Raw genomic sequence first — 21617 nt, 5'->3', positions numbered from 1 at the left:
GGTGGTGGACTCCCCTTCCTTGGAGGTTTTTAAACAGAGGTTGGATGGCCATCTGTCATGGATGCTTTAGCGGAGATTCCAGCATTGCAGGGAATTTGATTAGATGATCCTTGGGGTCACTTCCAACTCTAAGATTCTATGATTCCATAACATAATTTCAGTTCAGCTTTTTGAATTTTGAATCTTGTTGAACTTTCATTTTAGAGGTTTAAACACAAACAACAAAAAACACGACCCAACCATAAGTACTTGTAATCGTTCCCAGTAAGATAAACAGAATTGTTTAAACACATGCTTAACTCATCCTACTGGATTATATGGCTCTGAGGAAACCATCTCTCCCCTTCTTCAGATTGTCCTGAGAATGCTGCTATGTCAGGACACGCCATTGTTCCCATGAAGCACTGTGTCCCAAATTACAAAAGGAATGCCTCAAGCCACCATCAGAATGTAACTTCATGCCATTGATTAAATTTTAAAACCTTATAAAAAAAACCTGATTAATAGAAAAAAATGGGGGGGGGGGAAATCTTTGGCCACGATGTGTTTGGTCCATGTCCACTCAAACATTCTTATAGATTGTGCCCCCTGAAGAACAAGTTGTTGTATGAGGGATTATTATTATGACCGGAATGTAATTGAAATTAATATGATTTTGGAATGTAGAAATATAGAAAATCATCAAATCTAGCATGCGGGGGCCGCTTTATCTAAATTATATAATTTGGTATTTGAGTGATTGGTATCGATAATTGTATCATAAATTGGTATTGTTATAATGAGGCTATTATTGGACTGTAATTGAAAACTAATTAAAAAAATTATTTTAAAAAAACTTAATCCAAATCTGGGTTGAATTATTTGGTGTAGAACTACCTAAAAACTTAAATGTGGGTGGATCCTGCTCCTAAATTTTAATTCTTGTTGATGAACTGAAAGCAATAATCTTAAACATGGCTAAATTCAGTACAGTTGCACTTTTTCTTTTCCATGCACTCCAGTTCAACTTTATCAATGCTGGATAAAATTGAAATGAGGAGAGCTCCAGGGCAGGAGGATTTGCCTGAGGACGCTGCTCTCCACTCTTATCACTTACATTTCAGATTTCTCCCTTTGCTTCTCATTTGGGTGGTATCCTGCTTTGTTTGAAGCTGCCTTCCACTTGAGAGAGCCTTTGCACACCTTATGGGAGAAGCCGGCACATGGTAAAAATCCAGTGCAAGCTGTGGCTGCAACCTGTGAATGGCAACATCTGTGAGAACACGTGGAAGGAAGCACAAATTGCCTTAGCTCCATGGCAGTGGGGCCTGGTCCTTTACAATAAACAGAGCACCACCCTACCAACCTTAGTTTGCCCTCAGCTGCCTGTCTTTTTCCTTACAATGCAACTACCCGTCAGGTTCCTTCTCCTTAGTCTCAGCATTGTCTTTGTAGAACTCAGCGCAGAGGATGGGGACAAAGCTAGAATTAGTTGAGCTCCCTGCTTTCCACCATTCTAGAGCCAACGGGCACCAGCCACCACTGCTGCACAGTGTGCATTTCTGTGGTGTAGGCAGCAGCGGTGTAAGAAGGGCGGCACACTTGCTTTGGGAGCGGGGCAAGCCAAGGCAGGGCACGCTGTGCAGAGCCTCTCTGCAGCCTCCCCCTCAGCTGTAGGGCGGCTGAGGCGGTGGGCAGACCCAAGCCCCACCTGCTCGAAAAATCAGGGCGGAGTTTGCAGGCAGTCCACCCCTCACTTCCCCCTCACAGGAGAGACGCGTGGCTCAGGCACGCTGCAGCCCCCCCCCCCCCAGCTATGCCTCTGGATTAGGCAGATTCATGGAGGAGAGGGCTGTCGAAGCCATAAAGGCTGCACTCTGCCTGCAAAGTTGGAGGCAGCAATGCTTCTGGTTTCTGGAAATCACTCGAGGGGAGAGTGCTCTGCAGTGGCACCCTGGGTGCAGTGGGTGCGGGAGTTATTTTTTCAAAAACACATATTTTTGCCATTTTGTCACCCCCCTCAGTGATGACACCCGGGACGGTCCGCACGCCACTGGGTGTAGGTGGGGCAGAAAGGAGATGTAACCAGCTCAAACAATATGTGCTGGAACAAGCAAGCACTTATACTTTGTAGCAATGTTTCTCAAACCTGGACCTTCAGCTGTGGTTAGACTACAACTCCCAACATCCCTGATCACTGATTGCGGTGATGGGAGTTGTAGTCCAACAACAGCTGGAGGCTCAAATTTGAGAAACACTATGGAATAGGTTCTAAGGACTATTTACTCTGACTGGCAATGGCTCTCCAAAGTCTCAGACAAGAATCTCTCCCAGTCCTGTTGTCCGATATTCTTTAAACTTAAGATGCCAGGGAATGACCCTGGGTCCTTATACAAGCAAAACCTCTGAGTGACAGCCTACCATACACTGCCCTTACCAGACTGCAGTTCTTTTCTTCTTTACAGAGGTGCATAAATCAATTGGTTAACATTAAAACTTTTTTGATCAGTTCCTACTAGGGCTGGAACAGATTCTGCAGTTTGGCTTTCAGTTTATGCAGGCACTTTGTCAGTGAGACCTCCATATCCTCAGAGTGAGATGCAAAGGGGAGGGAAGGACAAAGCAAGGCCTCAATCCAGGCACAATCTGAATATGGGCAGTTGCAATCTATTACTGATCTCCCGCTGAGCTGTTTTGATCTTTTTGCATGATTCAGACTAAAGAGGAGGACTAAGTCTGAGCTTGTTAAGGTGACAGAAAAGCTTGCAATTTGGTAAGGCATCCAAGAATCAGTTTTCCACTTTGAACCCATATTGGTGGCCCAAAGAGAGAGAGATTCATTCTATCAATAAACCCAACATACTATAATGTTAAGATCTGACCTTGTAGTGTACACAACTCACCCTGTTACAGATAGGTAGCCGTGTTGGTCTGCCATAGTCAAAACAAAAAAAATTCCTTCCAAATATTTCCAGATATCTGAAGAAGTGTGCATGCACACGAAAGCTCATACCAAGAACTAACTTAGTTGGTCTTTAAGGTGCTACTGGAAGGAATTTTTTTTGTTTTGACAACTCACCCTAACATATAAAAGGTGTGGGATGCAAGCCACTAAATATTGACCACATATGCTTCTTGAAAACTAACAAAAGGCTGAGCACCAATTCTTATAAATTCTCTGTTACAAGCCAATGGAACTTGCAAAGTAAGTATTATGTAGAATTGCACTGTATGGTGTAATCCTGAAATTTTATTTGTAATCTCACTGATTTAATGGCATTAGAATTGCATTTATGGCTTCCAAATTTGGATTGCTTTATTCCAAGAAGGAATAGCAAACATGATAATTCTCTCTTCAAACTTTCCAGTACTGCTAATTGTTTCCTTCTTAGCACTTATAATATGCAATCAGGGCTACCTGTTTTGCTTTACAGTAAAGGGACCTCTGACCGTTAGGTCCAGGCACAGACGATGCTGGGGTTGCGGCGCTCATCTTGCTTTACTGGCCGAGAGAGCCAAAGTTTGTTCTCAGACAGTTTCCAGATCATGTGTCCAGCATGACTAAGCCACTTTCTGACGAACCAGAGCAGCGCATGGAAACACCGTTTATCCTCCCACCGGAGCGGTACCTATTTATCTACTTACACTGGGGTGCTTTTGAACTGCTAGGTTGGCAGGAGCAGGGACTGAGAAACAGGAGCTCACCCCGTCGCGGGGATTCGAACCACCGACCTTCTGATCGGCAAGCCCTAGGCTCTGTGGTTTAACCCACAACGCCACCTGCGTACCTCTGTTTTGCTTTGCTCAATGCCTTTTTACAATTCTTTAGCAGCATTTGTACTAAAACACTCAGCTGGAGACAAGTGCTAGAGAAGAGCAAGATTTACTTAGAAATAGTGCAGATTGCATGCCTTTCACTCTCATTTGTGAGTTCTGCACTTTTGAAGTCTCTTGGATTGTCAAAGGAAAGAACATAAGGCCCTGCCTATAGTACAGACCTGATTCTGAATTGGAAACTAGAGCTGATCTCCCTTCACCACAGCAAAGTCACATGAATTCCAAGCAGAACCAATGATGGCCAGAATCTAAATCAGAAGATGCATATTGATGAAATATTCCTATGTCAGTGGGGAATTTGTTTGTCTCCAACTCCCATCAGTCCCATCAGCCCTAGCCAACATGACCAATGGTCAGGGATGGTGGGAGGCTGTCCATACAGTAGGGGAACCCTATCTGAGAAACATGTTGTACAGGAAAAAGAGAATGGAGGAACTGAAGCAAAAAAAAATTAGCAGTTTTTCCTGTGGTTTATGGACAGTAACAATATCATTACATTTTTTCTAGACAGTTCATCTCAAAGCTGTTTACCCCCTGAAATTAATCTCTAACACTAGTTCTAAAATATCACATTTTCTCCTCAACTCTCTCCTTGGAACATGAATTTTAAAACACAGTTAAAGACCACCATTAGTTGAATTCTCTACTTGCAGCCACATTAATAGGGAACATCTAAATTCAAGAGTAAAGAAATCACTTCCAGTTAATGTTGTCAGTGGTTATGTGCATAAATTTCAAGTTCTCCCAGCTGCAGGTTCATTGTGCTCTATTTTATAAATAAGGAATTGCACAGCTGACAGAAAAATTTCTATTAGCCTTAATACTTGTCTCTGCAACCCTCTTTTTTTAAAAGAGAAAAACAATGCTTATTTGAGGGTGATTTTGTTCATCTTTCAATGCAAATTAACTTGCCATAACATTATTGCCTCCTTCAATGACATATTTACGGTAATTAGATTGAAGAGAGAGAGAGCAAAAATTCCAAACAAACATAACAAATTATGCTGGCCAGCAAAGGTGACAACAGAGAACTTCTACAGATTCCGAATGAGGCTGTTGGATTCTGTGTTAATAAATTATTTCCTCTGTTTCTTGGTTGCTCCATTAGTTTTACAAGGATTCATATGGTGGCATTCAAAACAACAGAACCAAATTCTGCCATGCCTATGCATCTGCTGGCAGCCAACTGAATTACAAGAGAGTAAATTAAGGTTGTACTATCTCTCCACACTGCGACCCCATCCTCGCCAGTTTTAAATTGTTTTGCCTGAGGAAAGATGTAGAAGAGCTCCCCTTACCACAACCTTATCTGTAATATTTGAGCTGGTGGTCCCTTTCAACAGTGAAGAAAAAACAGTTACTAATTGTTCCCAGAGCTAAACCACTTAACATCCTGGCACACTGTTGTTTGTAACTTTGTAACAATAGGCGCTGTTCACCACTCCTGATTTTTCATTCTGTAATCAAGCGAGAATACTGATGAAACACTAGTCATGGTATCAGTGTGGTGGCATGTGATGGTTCATGTGGGAAGCTGCTGCGTTTGATCCAAGAAAGCCCAGCCTCTGCTTGTTTTTCCTTTGTTCTGTCATCTAAAGGTGGAGAGGGAGACAAAGACAATATAAGCTCCTGACTGCTCTTTAGCAAAGACATGCAATTACAAACATTACACTGTGACATTTATTTCATTTCATTTTGCAAGATAAAAAAGATGAAAAAAACCATCAAGGAGATTATTTTGAAACCAAAAAACTAAAGAAAAAAGGGGGTTCCTTGCAAGTGAGTATTTTTTAAAAAATATGTAAATTCTGGAAGGCAAGTATTAGCACATTAATTTAGGGCAATTTCCCCTTCTCACAGCAATTTATTGGCACAAAGATCAGAAATGTGCACCCGTACACAGTGTTCGCATTACCCAGGGAAGATGGATTTTACTTTCCCTTCTCAAATCTAAATGTCTTGTTCACCTGTCTCAACTGTTGCTATCATAAAAATATATATATGAAATGCAAAATTTAACAGATTTAACTGCAATCCTACACACACTTAGCTTGGAATAAGTCCTATTCAACAGAAACTTACAAAAAAACTTACAACTAAATATACATACTGTAGGGCTGTACTGCTATAAGCTAAAGAGGAGGGCTTATTACAAGGGGTATTCACCAAGCTCAGGATTGAGTTCAGAGCCTGATTCAACTCTTTGGAAAAGAGCAAGAGTTGCTCAGCATCACCTCCCCCCCTCCCCCAGTTCAACTTTATATGGAAATACAGTAAAATCACGGCTATTAACTTTTTTCTTTCTGGCAGAGTTTAATTAAATGTGCAGGCACAGTAGCTACTTCTAAGCAGAAGAATCCTGCCATATTTAAGAAGACAGCAAGTTTTCTGCAAGAACAGCAACTTGCAGTTTGCCCTTTTTCTGGAGAGAGAACTCAAAGGGATTTGCTTCACTCCCTGTGGTTTTGTGGGAAATGATTTCATATCAAACACTACATTCGATGTAGAAATTCTCCCAGGACAGTAGCCAGCAAAGGGTCAGAAGGATGAGTACAAGGACTAGAGAGCTGAGTTGATGCACGAGGGGGCGGAGCTTCATGCTAGCATTATGGTCAATTTGTACCAAAAGTAACAGAAACTAAGTGCAAAACTGATTTGAAGTGTGGATAGGTGGGACAGAGGCAGAAGGACCTCACTGCAGGCAATGACCATTTTGTGTGAGGGTTCTGCTCCTGACCCAACACACTGGTGGAGCACACATAAGTCTGCCCCGTTCCACCTCTGTCCCGTTCTGCCCCATTTTCTGGGTTGGCAGTAACATGCATGTGATCACACATAAAATGGTCACTGCCTGGATCCACAATTTTCCAAACAAGCAGAACTAGCAATGAGTTTTATTACTTTAACTTTCCTTCCTCAAAGCACTAAGATTGAAAAGCCTATACTGTATAAGTTATTCCCTCTAGTTAGAAGCAAAACCTGTTGGTTATAGAAGAGCTCTTCCTTCCCGTCATCTCAGCCTGGCATCTTCCTCATATGGCAAACTGATAAGATTTTTTACATTTTTGCAAACATGCTGTCTGCTGCATTTTTTAAAACATCTGAATTGCCAAAGTGCCCTGAACAGCCTTGCTTGGGGGTCTTGATTTGGGAATGGTCCAAATATTTTGTGTACCCCATAAGGGCAATTTGCATTCCCATCATGGTGCTGGACTGGATGGAGAGTTTCAAATACAGTTTTTATTTAGTTTGCTTTTTGCCACTGCTACCAAAATCAGGTGGGTGGGTATGCTGGGGCGGGGTCTATAAAAATTTTGTGTTACTTGATGGGAGCCAACTATAATAGATAAATGTAAGTTGTAATTGGTGTGGCTGAGAGGTAAGGGCATGCTTGAGACTAACATTGATTCTGGTGTGTAACTGTGATACACAGAAAAATGTACTTCCCCCTTCTAACAATAAATGTTAGCTTTTTCTTTTTTAAAAAACCCCTACATTGACAGCTATGTAAAAGTGGGATTTATAATGATGTCTTTGTTAACAGTGAAATATATTTTATGTAACTGACTACTCAATCATTTAATACCTCTTGACATCCCACTCTTTCTTCAGAAAGCTCTCCAGGTCTCCAATTTAGGCACCAATCAGGTCCACAGCGCCTTGGCTTCAACAATGCATAAAAGACAACTCACTGATTGATTAATGAGATTAATCAACCAGAATGTTAGCTCTATGGAAATTTCCTCTTTACTACCTATTGCATTTAATTTCTGTGAAGCTGGATTAAGACTTCTGACAAAAGGCGATTTTTACTGGAAGAATCCCACTGTGATCTAGCTGAGAGGTTAATTCTTTTTACAGGCATGAAGCATGTAACTCTGCTATGTAAAATATAAATAAACAAAGAACCAACCAACCTGTTCTTTAAGCTCAGCTAGTTGACTGGAAAGCTGCTTGACCAGGCTCATGGTGGACTCCAATCTCTCATGCAGGTTTCTGATTTCATTCTGTTCACTGTCACCTTCGTTGCTGACCAAGGACATGGCTCTCATCCGAGGGAACCAATCTAAATTCTTTTCCTGCACACACACAAGTAGAAAAATGTTAGTTGTGACTTAAATATAAAATGAGATGGGGTGGAGTGGAGTGGGGCGATAGTCTGAATTATTTCTCAAGGATTCGTCCAACTCAGTGACTCTGACTGTAGAGGACCCAGGATTAGGAATTTATCTGTTTTCCTAGCCAACTGGGAGCTGCTTATCTGTAGGCAGTTCCTGTGAGATGACTCACATGACTGGTGCCTGACCATGTTGTTGGCTCACTGAGATATTCTCCCAGCCACATGGCAGCTGCTGGTGGGTAGGCAGCTGCCATAGGCTTGCGAGAATGAAAAATGTGAAATGTTTGCATCATACAGACACACTTGTCATTGGCTTAAGCTCCCTGTCCGATTTACACTTGGCAGCATAATGAACTGGTTTTCCGAGTGTGGGTTGGCCCAAGATGGATCTCAGCCTATTCTCTCCCTTCTTCCCAGCACCCCTTGCTCTAAAGACTCTCTTTACCTGACACCTCAAACACACACCCCATCACCATGGCAACCTCTATCTGGCCAGGCCCAAGAATTCCTCTCAGATGGGCCATCAGCACCTTTTGTCATGTTAATGCCCCTATCCCAAGTGTGGCCCTGGCTTGGAAAGAAAGCTTAGCCTGTATTTTTCCACTGTCCTGCAATCTTCACTTCAATACTCCAAATAATCAAAATTCTACAATTTATTAATTTCTAGGGTTTAGGGAGGGCCCCCCAATTTATAACAATACCTTATTGGTTGCCCCACAGTTATCTCAATCTGATTTGGGAAGTGCTGCTACTTTGTTTTAATTGCATTTCCCTGTAGGTGGAAAGCAGATGGGAAGTGAGGGGCAGAAGGGGGTTGTCAACCTGGGAAGGTAGTCCATCTAGAAGAAGGAAAACTCTGATGCTAAACTTCTGCTGCCTTCAGAAGTCCCTAAGGCCTAATGGCGCCTTGTATGCCTCCTTCTGGCAACTCCTGCATACAAGTTGGTGCCAAACGGATTGCTCTACTTTCCTTTGGACTGCACCAGTGAGGCTGAGAGGGGGCGTTGTCATTGGGGCAGCCTAGGAACTCCATACACATTGCCCAAGCTTATACCTCGGGGAGGTCACTTCAGTGCTGCTAATGCAGCATTTTGACGTCACCCCTGGAGACGTCACTCCATTGTGTTTCGAGATAGGCAGATGCCAACAACAGCAAAAATGGTTTTGGAGAGGGCAGAAATGAGAGTGAATCATAGAATCATAGAGCTGGAAGAGACCACAAGGGCCATCGAGTCCAACCCCCTGCCAAGCAGGAAACACCATCAGAGCACTCCTGACATATGGTTGTCAAGCCTCTGCTTAAAGACCTCCAAAGAAGGAGACTCCACTACACTCCTTGGCAGCAAATTCCACTGTCGAACAGCTCTTACTGTCAGGAAGTTCTTCCTAAAGTTTAGGTGGAATCTTCTTTCTTGTAGTTTGGATCCATTGCTCCGTGTCCGCCTCTCTGGAACAGCAGAAAACAACCTTTCTCCCTCCTCTATGTGACATCCTTTTATATACAGTGGTGCCTCGCAAGACGAAATTAATTCGTTCCGCAAGTCTTTTCGTCTTGCGAGTTTTTCGTCTTGCGAAGCACGGTTTCCCATAGGAATGCATTAAAAATCAATTAATGCGTTCCTATGGAAACCGCCTTCAGACCAGGTCCGGGGACAGTCTGTCCCCCGACCTCTTCTGAAGGCTGGTGGGGGGCGAAAGTCTTTGCTCCCCCCCCGCCTGCTTTCCCGGGACAGCGGAGACTTTTCCACTGTCCCGGGGCGATCTTAAAATGCTGGCGGGCGGCAGCGAAGGCTGGACCTGGACCTCTTCTGAAGGCTGGCGGGGGGCAAAAGTCTTTGCTCCCCCCCGCCTGCCTTCAAAAGCCGTCCGGGATAGCGGGAAGCGCTTCCCTGCTATCCCGGACCGCTTTTAAAATGCTGGCGGAGGGGAGCAAAGCCTTTCGCCCCCGCCGGCCTTCCTGGACCTCTTCTGAAGTCCGGAGGGGGGGGGAAAGTCTTTGCTCCCCACCGCCAGCATTTAAAAGAGGTCCCCGAGATTTCCCTATGGGCTTTCGTCCTGCGATGCAAGCCCATAGGGAAAATCGTCTAGCGAAGCGTCGCAAAAACCGAAAAACCCTTTCGTCTTGCGGGTTTTTCGTCTTGCGAGGCATTCGTCTTGCGGGGCACCACTGTATTTGAACATGGCTATCATATCACCCCTTAACCTCCTCTTCTCCAGGTTAAACATGCCCAGCTCCCTTAGCCGTTCCTCATAAGGCATCGTTTCCAGGCCTTTGACCATTTTGGTTGCCCTCCTCTGGACACGTTCCAGTTTGTCAGTGTCCTTCTTGAACTGTGGTGCCCAGAACTGAACACAGTACTCCAGGTGAGGTCTGACCAGAGCAGAATACAGTGGCACTATTACTTCCCTTGATCTAGATGCTATCCTTCTATTGATGCAGCCCAGAATTGCATTGGCTTTTTTAGCTGCCGCATCACACTGTTGGCTCATGTCAAGTTTGTGGTCAACCAAGACTCCTAGATCCTTTTCACATGTAATGCTCTCAAGCCAGATGTCACCCATCTTGCATTTGTGCCTCTCATTTTTTTTTGCCCAAGTGCAATACTTTACATTTCTCCCTGTTAAAATTCATCGTTTGTTTTGGCCCAGTTCTCTAATCTGTCAAGGTCGTTTTGAAGTGTGTTCCTGTCCTCTGGGGTGTTAGCCACCCCTCCCAGTTCGGTGTCATCTGCAAATTTGATCAGGATGCCCTTGAGTCCATCATCCAAGTCGTTGATAAAGATGTTGAATAAGACCGGGCCCAAGACAGAACCCTGTGGCACCCCACTAGTCACGCTTCTCCAGGATGAAGAGGAACCATTGATGAGCACCCTTTGAGTTCGGTCAGTCAGCCAGTTACAAATCCACTGAGTGGTAGCATAGTCAAGACCGCATTTTACCAGCTTCTTTACAAGAATATAATGGGGCACCTTGTCAAATGCCTTGCTGAAATCAAGGTAGGCTACATCCACTGCATTCCCTTCATCTACCAGGGTTGTAATTCTGTCAAAAAACGAGATCAGGTTAGTCTGACATGACTTATTTTTCAGAAATCCATGCTGACTATTGGTGATCACAGCATTCCTTTCTAGGTGCTCACAGACTGTTTGCTTAATGATCTGCTCCAGAATCTTCCCTGGTATTGATGTCAGACTGACTGGGCGGTAATTATTTGGGTCCTCTCTTTTCCCCTTTTTGAAAATAGGGACAACATTTGCCCTCCTCCAGTCTGTCAGGACTTCGCCTGTTCTCCAGGAATTCACAAAGATGACTGCCAGTGGTTCTGAGATCACATCTGCCAGTTTTTTTAATACTCTTGGATGCAGTTCATCTGGCCCTGGAGACTTGAATACATCTAGACTTGCCAGGTATTCTTTTACTATCTCCTTAGTTATTCTGGGCTGTGTTTCCTTTGCTGAATCATTTGCTCCAAATTCTTCAGGTCGGGCATTGTTTTCTTTATCGGAGAAGACTGAGGCAAAGAAGGCATTGAGGAGTTCAACCCTTTCTGTGTCCCCTGTTTGCATCTCACCATCTTCTCCTCTGAGTGACCCCACTGTTTCTTTGTTCTTCCTTTTGCTACGAACATACCCATAAAAGCCTTTTTTGTTGCCTTTAACCTCTCTAGCAAGCCTGAGTTCATTCTGTGCTTTAGCTTTTCTGACTTTTCTACACATGCTGGCTATTTGTTTGAATTCCTCTTTGGTGGTTTCCCCCCTTTTCCATATTTTGTACACATCCTTTTTTAATCTTAACTCAGTTAAAAGTTCTTTAGATAGCCACCCTGGCTTCATTAGGCACCTTCCATGTTTCCGTCTCATTGGTATTGCCTGAAGTTGTGCTTTTACTATCTCCCTCTTAACAAACTCCCAGCCATCATGAACTCCCTTTCCTTTTAGTATTACTGTCCATGGGATCTCACCCAGCACTTCCCTAAGTTTTATGAAGTCGGCTTTCTTAAAGTCAAGAAATTGAGTCCTAGTATGCTTGGCTGCTCCTTTCCGCTGTATAGTAAACTTCAGAAGAGCATGATCACTCGCGCCTAATGATCCTTCCACTTCTACCCCACTAACCAGGTCATCAACATTGGTTAGGACCAGATCTAAAATGGCTGTTCCTCTTGTTGCTTCTCCCACTTTCTGGACAATGAAGTTGTCTGCAAGGCCAGTGAGGAATCTGTTTGACCTTATGCTCTTGGCTGAGTTTGACATCCAACAAATATCTGGGTAATTGAAGTCCCCCATTACTACTATCTCCCTTCTTTTTGCATGCTTGGCCATCTGTTCCAGGAAGGCATCATCTATGTCCTCCGTTTGGCTTGGGGATCTATAGTAAACTCCCACAATGAGGTCACTGTTATTCTTCTCTCCCTTAATTTTGACCCAAATGCTCTCACTTTGGCTTTGAGGTTCTAAATCTTGGATCTCTTCACAGGTATACACATCCCTGACATATAATGCCACTCCTCCTCCTTTCTTGTCTGGTCTGTTTCTCTGAAATAGATTGTATCCCTCCATTATTACATTCCAATCGTGGGGCTTATCCCACCAGGTTTCAGCGATGCTTATTATGTCATATTTAGTTTGCTGTACCAAGAGCTCAAGTTCATCTTGTTTATTTCCCATGCTTTGCACATTAGTGTACAGACATTGAAGTCCATTAATCATTCCACTGTGTCTCTTATTTAAGGATTTTTTCCTCCCACCACTAGGTCTGTGTGCTGTTTGCTCCATTTGGTCTATGACATTTGGATGATCATCTTCATCAATTGATAGACTCCTACCTTCAGGAGCACTGTCTCCCTCCCCCACATGGAAAGGATTTGCTGAAACAATTAATAGAAGTGGAATACAAAAAGGGAGGTGAGAGGAGGTCGATGAAACAAGGGAATGAAAGATAGAGTAATGAAATGGTATGCTGTATGTTTTTTAAAATGTTGTTGTTTTGTTTTGTTTAATTTAGTGTGTTAAGGTTGTGTTTTGTACTGTTTATATTGTATTGTATTGTCTTTGTTTTTCTCTTGTTTTTTCTTCTTGTCTTTTTTCTTCTCTTTTTTTTCTTGTAAGTTTTAAAAGTAATAATATCATTTTTTTAAAAAAAAAAAAAGTTTGGCATAGAATGAGTAATCATCACAACAACTGGCAATTAACATAACTAAAATTATAAGATGTTAAAACAAAAATTATCCCAATCCAACATGTTAGCAGGTCCTGCAATGTTTTCTTAAAGTCAATTAAACCACTCCGCCAAACACCCTAGACAAGAAAAGTTATTATGGAAATAGGATTGTTCATTTATAATATCACACCTGCCAATAGTCCTGATTTCTCTAAGACATGACTGATTGACAGAAGTGGCCCACTTCCTCCTCCGCTGCCTCTGCAAGGTCTCCACCGAGGCCTGGAAGCCTACCGAGGCTGCGGACATACATGCTTCAGGAAGCCAGGCCGCACTTCTGGAAGTACACTTCCAGTGCAGCACCGGCTTCCTTTTTTTATTATTATTAAATTTATTGACCTTTTCCAAAAAACAAAATAAAAAATCTTTACAATCATTCTTAGTGTCATCTTATTTACATTGCATTCCTCAACTTCCTTCCTTCCCAGTTGCGGTTTTCTTAATATACATATTCTCTTACAGTTTCTTCTACATTTCTATACACGTCACAAGAGTTATGTTAACCCCGCTGTAGTTCTTAAACTACAGTTGATTCCTATATATGTTACAAATTTACCCCATTCTTCTACGAACTTTGCCCCTTTTTGGTGTCGGATTTTATATGTCATTTTCGCTAATTCTGTATATTCAAAAAAATTAGCCTGCCATTCCATAACTGTTGGGATCTCTGGTGACTTCCATTTTTGGGCTACAAGAACCCTAGCTGCCACCATAGCGTATTGGAATAATGTATGATCCTCCTTTTTTATTTCATCCCCTATTATCCCTAATAAGAATGTCTCCGGTTTTTTTCGGGAAAGTGTACCTAAAAAGTTTCTTAAGTTCATTATATATTAGATCCGAATTTTTTTTCATTTCGTCACATAACCACCACATATGGTAGAGATCCCCATCCTTACGTTTACATTTCCAACAGGCTTTGTTACCCATTTTGTACATTTTCGCCAATTTGACCGGGGTAACATACCACCGGAACATCATTTTTTCCAGGTTTTCCCTTAAAGTGGAACATGCTGTAAATTTCATCCCTTTGTTCCATAAATTTACCCATTTATCATATTCTATGTTGTAACCAAAATCAATTGCCCACTTTACCATCACTTCTTTTATTAACTCGCCCTTGGTATCCCATTCCAACAGGAAATTGTACACCTTGGATAAAAGTTTTGTTCTTCCTTCCAAAATTTCTATTTGGAATTTAGATTTTTTCTCACTAAATCCTAATTTTTTTATCCTCATTCCATAATGCATTTACCCGATGGTATTGTAACCACCCTGTTAACCCATATTTTAATTCCTCATATGTTTTGATTTTCCATCCACTCTCCATTTTTACTAATATATCTTCATGTTATTCTCTTTCCTTCCATATTCAGTTTTTTTGTTGTTAATATATCTACTGGTGATAGCCACCAGGGTGTGTTTCTTTCTAGTAAATTTTTATTTTTTCCCCAAACTTCATACAGGGCACCTCTAAAAATATGATTCATGAAACCTTTATGGACTTTCACCTTGCTATGCCACAAATAAGAATGCCATCCATATCTATTATTGTATCCTTCCAAATCCAACAAGTCCGTGTTTTCCAAGATGATCCATTCCTTAATCCAACATAAACAGGATGCTTCATAATATAGTTTCAAATTTGGTACTGAAAACCCTCCTTTTTCCTTCCAGTCTGTTAATAATTGAAATTTGATCCTTGGTCTCTTTCCTTGCCAAATAAATCTTGATAGGGTTTTTTTTGCCAATCCTTAAACTGAGATGACCCCTTAATCACAGGGATCGTTTGAAAGAGAAATAACATCTTTGGAAGAATATTCATTTTAATCTCTGCCATTCTCCCGGTCCAGGACAGCTTTAATCTATTCCATATATACAGATCTCTTTTAATTTCTTTCCATATTGAGGTGTAATTATCACTAATTAAATTAATATTTTTCATTGTTAACCAGATCCCTAGGTATTTTACTTTTTTCGCTACTTTAATTCCACACTTCTTGGGTGAACATAACAGCAAAAAATCTGAGTCTATTTAAGGACAATTATGAAAAATGTTGGTCAGAAATTAAGAGAGACTTAGATAGTTGGACAAAACTGAAACTTTCTTTGTTAGGCCGAATTGCTGCTATCAAGATGAATGTATTGCCAAAAATGTTGTTCTTGTTTCAAACATTACAGATTGTGGACAAGACAGAGTGCTTCCGGAAGTGGCAGAGAGATATTTCTAAATTTGTCTGGCAGGGCAAAAAGCCCAGAATTAAGTTCAAGATATTAACTGATGCGAAAGAAAGAGGGGGCTTTGCCCTGCCAGACCTAAAGTTATATTATGAGGCAGCAGCTTTCTGCTGGCTAAAAGACTGGCTACTTCTCGAAGACACTGATGTACTGGATTTGGAAGGTTTTAATAATGCTTTTGGTTGGCATGCATACTTATGGTATGACAAAGTTAAGATCAATAAGGCCTTTAAGAACCATATTGTCAGAAAAGCAGTGTTTACTGTCTGGACAAAATATAAAGACTTATTGGAAAACAAAACTCCAAGGTGGCTTTCACCTCTGGAAGCCAAGGCCCGAAAAAGACCCAATATGGAGGCCAAATGGCCAAAGTATTGGGAAATACTAGAAAAAGATGGCGACAATTGGAAATTGCAGAGTTTGGAAAAAATGAAGGATAAAGTGCGAGACTGGTTACATTACACTCAGATTAAAGAAGTCTTCAAAAATGATAAAAAGTTAGGGTTCCAGGTGGAGAAATCGAAGTTGGAAACAGAACTGTTAGAACCGAAGACTAAGGTACTTTCAAGAATGTATAACTTGCTGTTGAAATGGAATACACAAGACGAAATGGTTAAATCGGTTATGATAAAGTGGGCACAGGATATTGGGCATAACATTATGTTTGAGGACTGGGAAAGGTTGTGAACCACTGGGCTGAACTTCACTGCATGTAATGCTCTGAAGGAAAATGTAATGAAAATGATATATAGATGGTACATGACCCCAGTTAAACTTGCCAAAATATACCATTTGTCTGATAATAAATGTTGGAAATGTAAAGAAGGTGAAGGAACATTCTTTCACCTCTGGTGGACTTGCCCTAAAGTGAAGGCCTTCTGGGAAATGATATATAATGAGTTGAAAAAGGTATTTAAGTATACCTTTACCAAGAAACCAGAGGCCTTCCTTCTGGGTATTGTCGGCCAGAAGGTGTTAAAGAAGGATCGAACATTTTTTATGTATGCAACAACGGCAGCAAGGATACTCATCGCTAACAACTGGAAAGCCCAAGATCTACCCACACTGGAGGAGTGGCAGATGCAGCTGATGGACTACATGCAACTGGCCGAGATGACTGGCAGAATCCGAGACCTGGGAGAAGAGAGGGTTGAAGAAGACTGGAAGAAATTTAAGACTTATTTACAAAAATATTGTGATTTGGCTGAATGTTAAGAAGGATGCTAGATCATAAATAATTGCCCACCACTAAATTAGATCTGAATTTGACGATAAGTGAGATTAAGGAAAATATAAACCTTTTGGAGAAATGCTAGATGTATTTAAATGAGTGGATATAAGATTGTAAACAAGATGATAATTTACATGAAAAAACTTTTTAACGATGTAAGTGGGAGCGGGAGACGTGAGGGAGTTCAAAGAAGTGATGAAATTATGTTATATAAGTAAAGTTGTTTATTACTTATGCATTTGTACATAATTTTTTTTAAATAAATATTTATTTAAAAAAAATAAAAATCCACACTTCTGTTCTAATTGCTCTATCGCATTCCTCTCCATATTTGTAACCATCATTTTAGTCTTTATTTTATTTGTAGTCTTTGATATTGCCAGGGAACTGCCATCGGAGCTAAAGGCGGAGGGAAGGCTCCAGAGGGATGTCGGAGAGGGTCCCAGTAGGGAGAGAGGCAGCCCATCTGCTGGGGAAGGAAATCAGCGTAACACCAGTGGAGAGCGGGGGCAGATGGGGGAATCGGAGAGGAGGCTCCAGGACTCTTCACCGGAGACCAGCGGGGAGAGCACGGGTGCTCCGCTGCCCACACCCTCCCTGCGCAGAAGACCTCCGCGCAGGGAGAGTAGGAGGAGACTTGGCGTCAAAGAATTTCTTTGCTGGAAGAAGTTCAAGAAACGCCCACTGACGGATTCTGCCACGAAGTGAATGGCTGATTCTGCCACGAAGTGAATGGCTGTCCAGACAGAAAGGGTTCAACCAGGTAACCTAGCCAGGAGTGGCGGCAACTTACGCACGAGCAACCCCTAGAATCATTACAGATATGAAATGTGTAAAATTAATTTTTAAAAATGGATTAAAAAATAATAATAAATAAAATAGGACTAACAACGGTGGCATTGACAGAGACAGTAGCGCCAACTTGGGCCCCAGATTATGGGTGCCCAACACGTGTGTGCCACATCACATGATGTCATGACGTGACTTCACATTGATGCACGCATATGCTTTGGCACCATGGAGGTGACTAAGCACTTTATGAGAGGGAGCGGGGAGCATGGCCAAATAAAACTGCCCATCGCTTCTGATTTGTGGTGCTATTAATGGAAAATGAGCAAGCTGTCAAGGGCACAAACAGAAGGCACTTTCCTTTTCACTGCTAGGACTGGGTCTATCCTCATCTGCATTTTGGAGGAGCAAAGAATGAGGAGGGTGAAAAGAAAGATCTGGCAATGTTAGTGTGAACTCCCTCCACCCCATTTTTTTGTATCTTTTGTGGTCTTGCTGATGTGGTGGACGGTCCCTCCGCATTCCTGCCTCAAGTCCCTTCATCTCAACTTACTTCTTCGGGAGAAGGTGGCAATTATCGCCAAGTAAATGTGCGTAGGAATGGGGCTATGCTGGAGCCAATGCAGCCACTACTGCTGCCAGCCCAGCCACTCTCTAGCCCGCAGTTGGCGCAAGTGGTGCTGCAGCTGCCACCGGCTAGGCTGGTCCCTGGCATCCCTGCTCCCACAGCCTCACCTGCTTTTCTGACTACAAAGTTGCCAGAGTTCCCCCACCCTGGCAAGCAGCTTACACGTTTCAGAGCAGGTCCCCATCCCAGCTGCTGAGCTCTCTGCACCACTGTGATGATGTCGACACTTTTCTTACAGCTGCCCATTCGTGGCAAGGTGAAGGAGGCCAGGACACATCACACAGGGTTTCCCTCAATGCTGCAGGATCCAGGCAAGGGAAAAGGAAGGAACCAGTGGCCTGGGAGACTCAGTGGAGGGAATGTCCTATATGCACAGAGCAGCAGAATCTGGTATCCTCAAATTATTTCTGATGCAGACCATGAAGCTGGGCTGAAGAATCCATCCACCACTTTTAAAAAGCTAATACCATGTGCTTCTCTTTAAACTGGACTTATGTTTAGTACAGCATTCCCACTCAAACAATATAATTCCACAACATAGCTCATTCCAGGGAGAGTATCAAATAAAACCCAGCAATCTACTGCCAACATTTTAAGTCATTAAACTTCCAAAATTGGTTTTTCATACTCAAAGCATGGAGTACATAGAGGCCTTTGTGACTTTGTTAATATTTTAGGGGCTCAACTCCAGAGATCCCACCATTAGCACTAATGAAAAGTACATTAGTGCAGGGGTCAGCAAACTTTTTCAGTAGGGGGCCAGTCCACTATCCCTCAGACCTTGGGGGGGGGGCAGCGGACTATATATATTTTTTGGGGGGAATGAATTCCTATGCCATGCCCCACAAATAACCCAGAGATTCATTTTAAATAAAAGAACACATTCTACTCATGTAAAAACACGCTGATTCCCGGACCATCCACAGGCCAGATTTAGAAGGTGATTGGGCCAGATTCGGCCCCTGGGCTTTAGTTTGCCTCCCCGTGCATTAGTGCACTGCACCAGTAATTTCCAACTGCGGGCACTAGAGATAGACTTAATGAATTACTACTGTTAGTTCACATTGAAATAATGAAAGAAATGGTGGGTGAAGTGAGGAAGAATAAAAGCCCAGTGCTTCCTTCAATAATGTAAAAGTGCTACTAAACAATACTAAAATTGATTCACATTTGTAACCAAAATCTGCAGGTGATAAAATGGCAGGGGAAGCCATTTAGCCAAATATTCTCCAGGGAATGATACAAGATTCAAAATTATGCTAGATTTGCCCCCAATCTTTTTTTTTGTCTTAATCCAGTGGTGGTGTTTAATCTTTTTCTGTTCACCACTTGCATGTTTTAAAGGGATCCATGAAAAATATGCTTGTGAAGATGTTGCCCATTGGTGAAGGTCTTAGATACAGCTAGGTTAGGAACCTAGGACACTGCCTTCTTCCTGATCAGATAATTTGTCCAGGCAGCTCAGTACTCTTGACTGATCTGTAGTGACTCTCCAGGGTCTCAGGCACAAAGGGATCTTTCCCATCACCTGCAACCTGCAGTCCTCTTAACAGGAGATGCCAGGCACCATAACCAGGCACCTTTTGCTGCAAAGTATGGGCTCAATCACTATGCTAAGGCCCCTTAAGTCAAGTTAAGAATTGACAGATCAAGCAATAAAAGATCAAGATGATGTACATGAGTCTAACTGCATCCATGTGCACCAAGTCTAACGCAGTTTCTTACCCTTCGAGGCTTTTACAGATCTCTCGGGGTGGGGGTGGGGGGGCTGAAACGCAAGGAGAAAGAAAGGTCTGACCTTTACAAACTACAATTTATCTGCATGAAGTGTGTCAGAAAAACAGCAGCTGTATCTTGGGAGTTCCCAAGTCTCCTACCTCCAAATAGCTGCATCCTTGGGACAATGAGGCTTGCACACAGAGTGACTTCAAAATGTCTGCACAGCTTTCACAGGCTACCAAACTCAGTTTCATGCTGTTGTCATTTTTGCACATCAAACTATTGGAATAGTTCTATGCATTGCAGAAGTGGAGACCTCTATTCTTTCTTTGTACTGTTGCTTGGCAGTGGGCGTTTTTCTCTTTTAGGAAACATCAGCCAGTGATTCAGGACAAAAAAAGGAGACTTACAAACTGGATAAGCATACTGAGTATGAGAGTGCAGGAGCCTGAGGGTAAATGTGAACTTTACCTTCATATTTTCATTATGCCCAGTGCTGGGCCTTTGCCTTGGGTTACTGCAAATGCATTTAAATACCTTTGTAACTATACAGTTGGCGGCTTCTCACAGTTCTTGTGGTTGTTGTTGTTTATTCAATGTATATACCACCCTTTAACTGAAGATCCAAGGGCAGTGTAGAACAATAAAACATAAATTACATATCATAATAATGAAATCCAATAAAACTGTCACAGGAAAAATTAATAATAACCGTCCACCCCCCCCCATTAAAAGGCCTGGGTAAAGAGGACGTTTTGCACTTGGTGCCTAAAATATGTAATTATGGTGCTAGGCAAGCAACACCTGAAAGGCCCACCTCCCTGAAGTAAGACTTATATAAAAGTGACTCACCACAATCATTTGAGCCACATAACTTTCGGGACCAGTGTATTCTGTTGGGTCTTTCACTCTGACCAGAACTATGAAGTATAAATAGTGCCACATGTTGTGTTCTGCCTTTATGTGCTCCTCAAAGGAAACTGTCTTATTATCAAATTTGTCTCGCTCAAGCCCTGCAAAAAAGGAGACACACACCAAAAATATTTCATTAGTTCCATCATCTTGTCAACACTTGTCTTAATTACAAGTTCTTTTTTTAAAAAAACTACCACACACACACACATACACAGTGTAAAAGCAGAGTCTTCAAGACCAACAATTTCATTAAGGCATATATCAGATATGATATTTATTTCCAGTATTTGTTTTCCGTCTTTGCAAAAAGAAAAAAGAAAAGGCTCCAGAATAAGAAAGAAATTGCAGAGGCTTGACAACCATATGTCAGGAGTGCTCTGATGGTGTTTCCTGCTTGGCAGGGGGTTGGACTCGATGGCCCTTGTGGTCTCTTCCAACTCTATGATTCTATGATCTAAAATAAAGGGGAAGGAAATGAAGACAAAATCTACCAGGCTGCCCAAATGCTCACTATCCAATTTCTCAGAGGAATAGCTTCTATAACAATAGATGATGACGAACAAGTGATGATGTTGAGCTTCAGAACTTAGGTTGGTGACCTGGGAAACAGCAAATGTTTTATGATCCGAATGAAAATCCCTTTGAATTTCAGCCAGGATTATAAATGTTTGGATCTTTGCCAAATATCCCCTTTCCCTTCGTCCTCATCCCCTGAAACTTACCTTTCAGCAACAATGATTTTGTGAAAGTGGGAGCTGTGTGCTGGGCCTTCACCAATAGAGGGCTGCTAAGTATTTGAAATGAGCCAGAACTTTCAAAGATTTCAGATAACTTTTAATAAGATTTCTGTGAAAATGCTGGAAAGAACAAGCCAATTCAGAAACAAGATGGGGAAAGTTTGCCCATCTCTAGGAAGACTCAAGCACTCCACTTTTTGGCTTCCA

General features: G+C 42.1%; 1 protein-coding gene across 6 annotated transcripts in view; it reads right to left on the bottom strand.

Moving 5' to 3' along the window:
• Nucleotides 1-4267: 4267 nt before the first annotated feature.
• ITPR2 (inositol 1,4,5-trisphosphate receptor type 2) overlaps nt 4268-21617 on the bottom strand; it is a 313187-nt gene continuing 295837 nt past the window's right edge. For all 6 annotated transcript variants that reach the window (XM_081927580.1, XM_081927582.1, XM_081927583.1 and 3 more), the window contains 3 exons: nt 20611-20771; nt 7734-7895; nt 4268-5408 (listed from right to left, as the gene is read on the bottom strand). In XM_081927580.1, coding sequence (XP_081783706.1) covers nt 5316-5408; nt 7734-7895; nt 20611-20771 — 416 coding nt within the window. In that variant the 3' untranslated portion in view covers nt 4268-5315. The remainder of the gene's footprint in view (nt 5409-7733; nt 7896-20610; nt 20772-21617) is intronic.

The sequence above is a fragment of the Podarcis melisellensis genome, assembly GCF_964234715.1.
Source record: "Podarcis melisellensis genome assembly, chromosome: 10".
Lineage (NCBI taxonomy): Eukaryota > Metazoa > Chordata > Lepidosauria > Squamata > Lacertidae > Podarcis > Podarcis melisellensis.
Note: the sequence above shows the minus strand (reverse complement) of the source record. Positions and strands in the feature narration are given on the sequence as shown.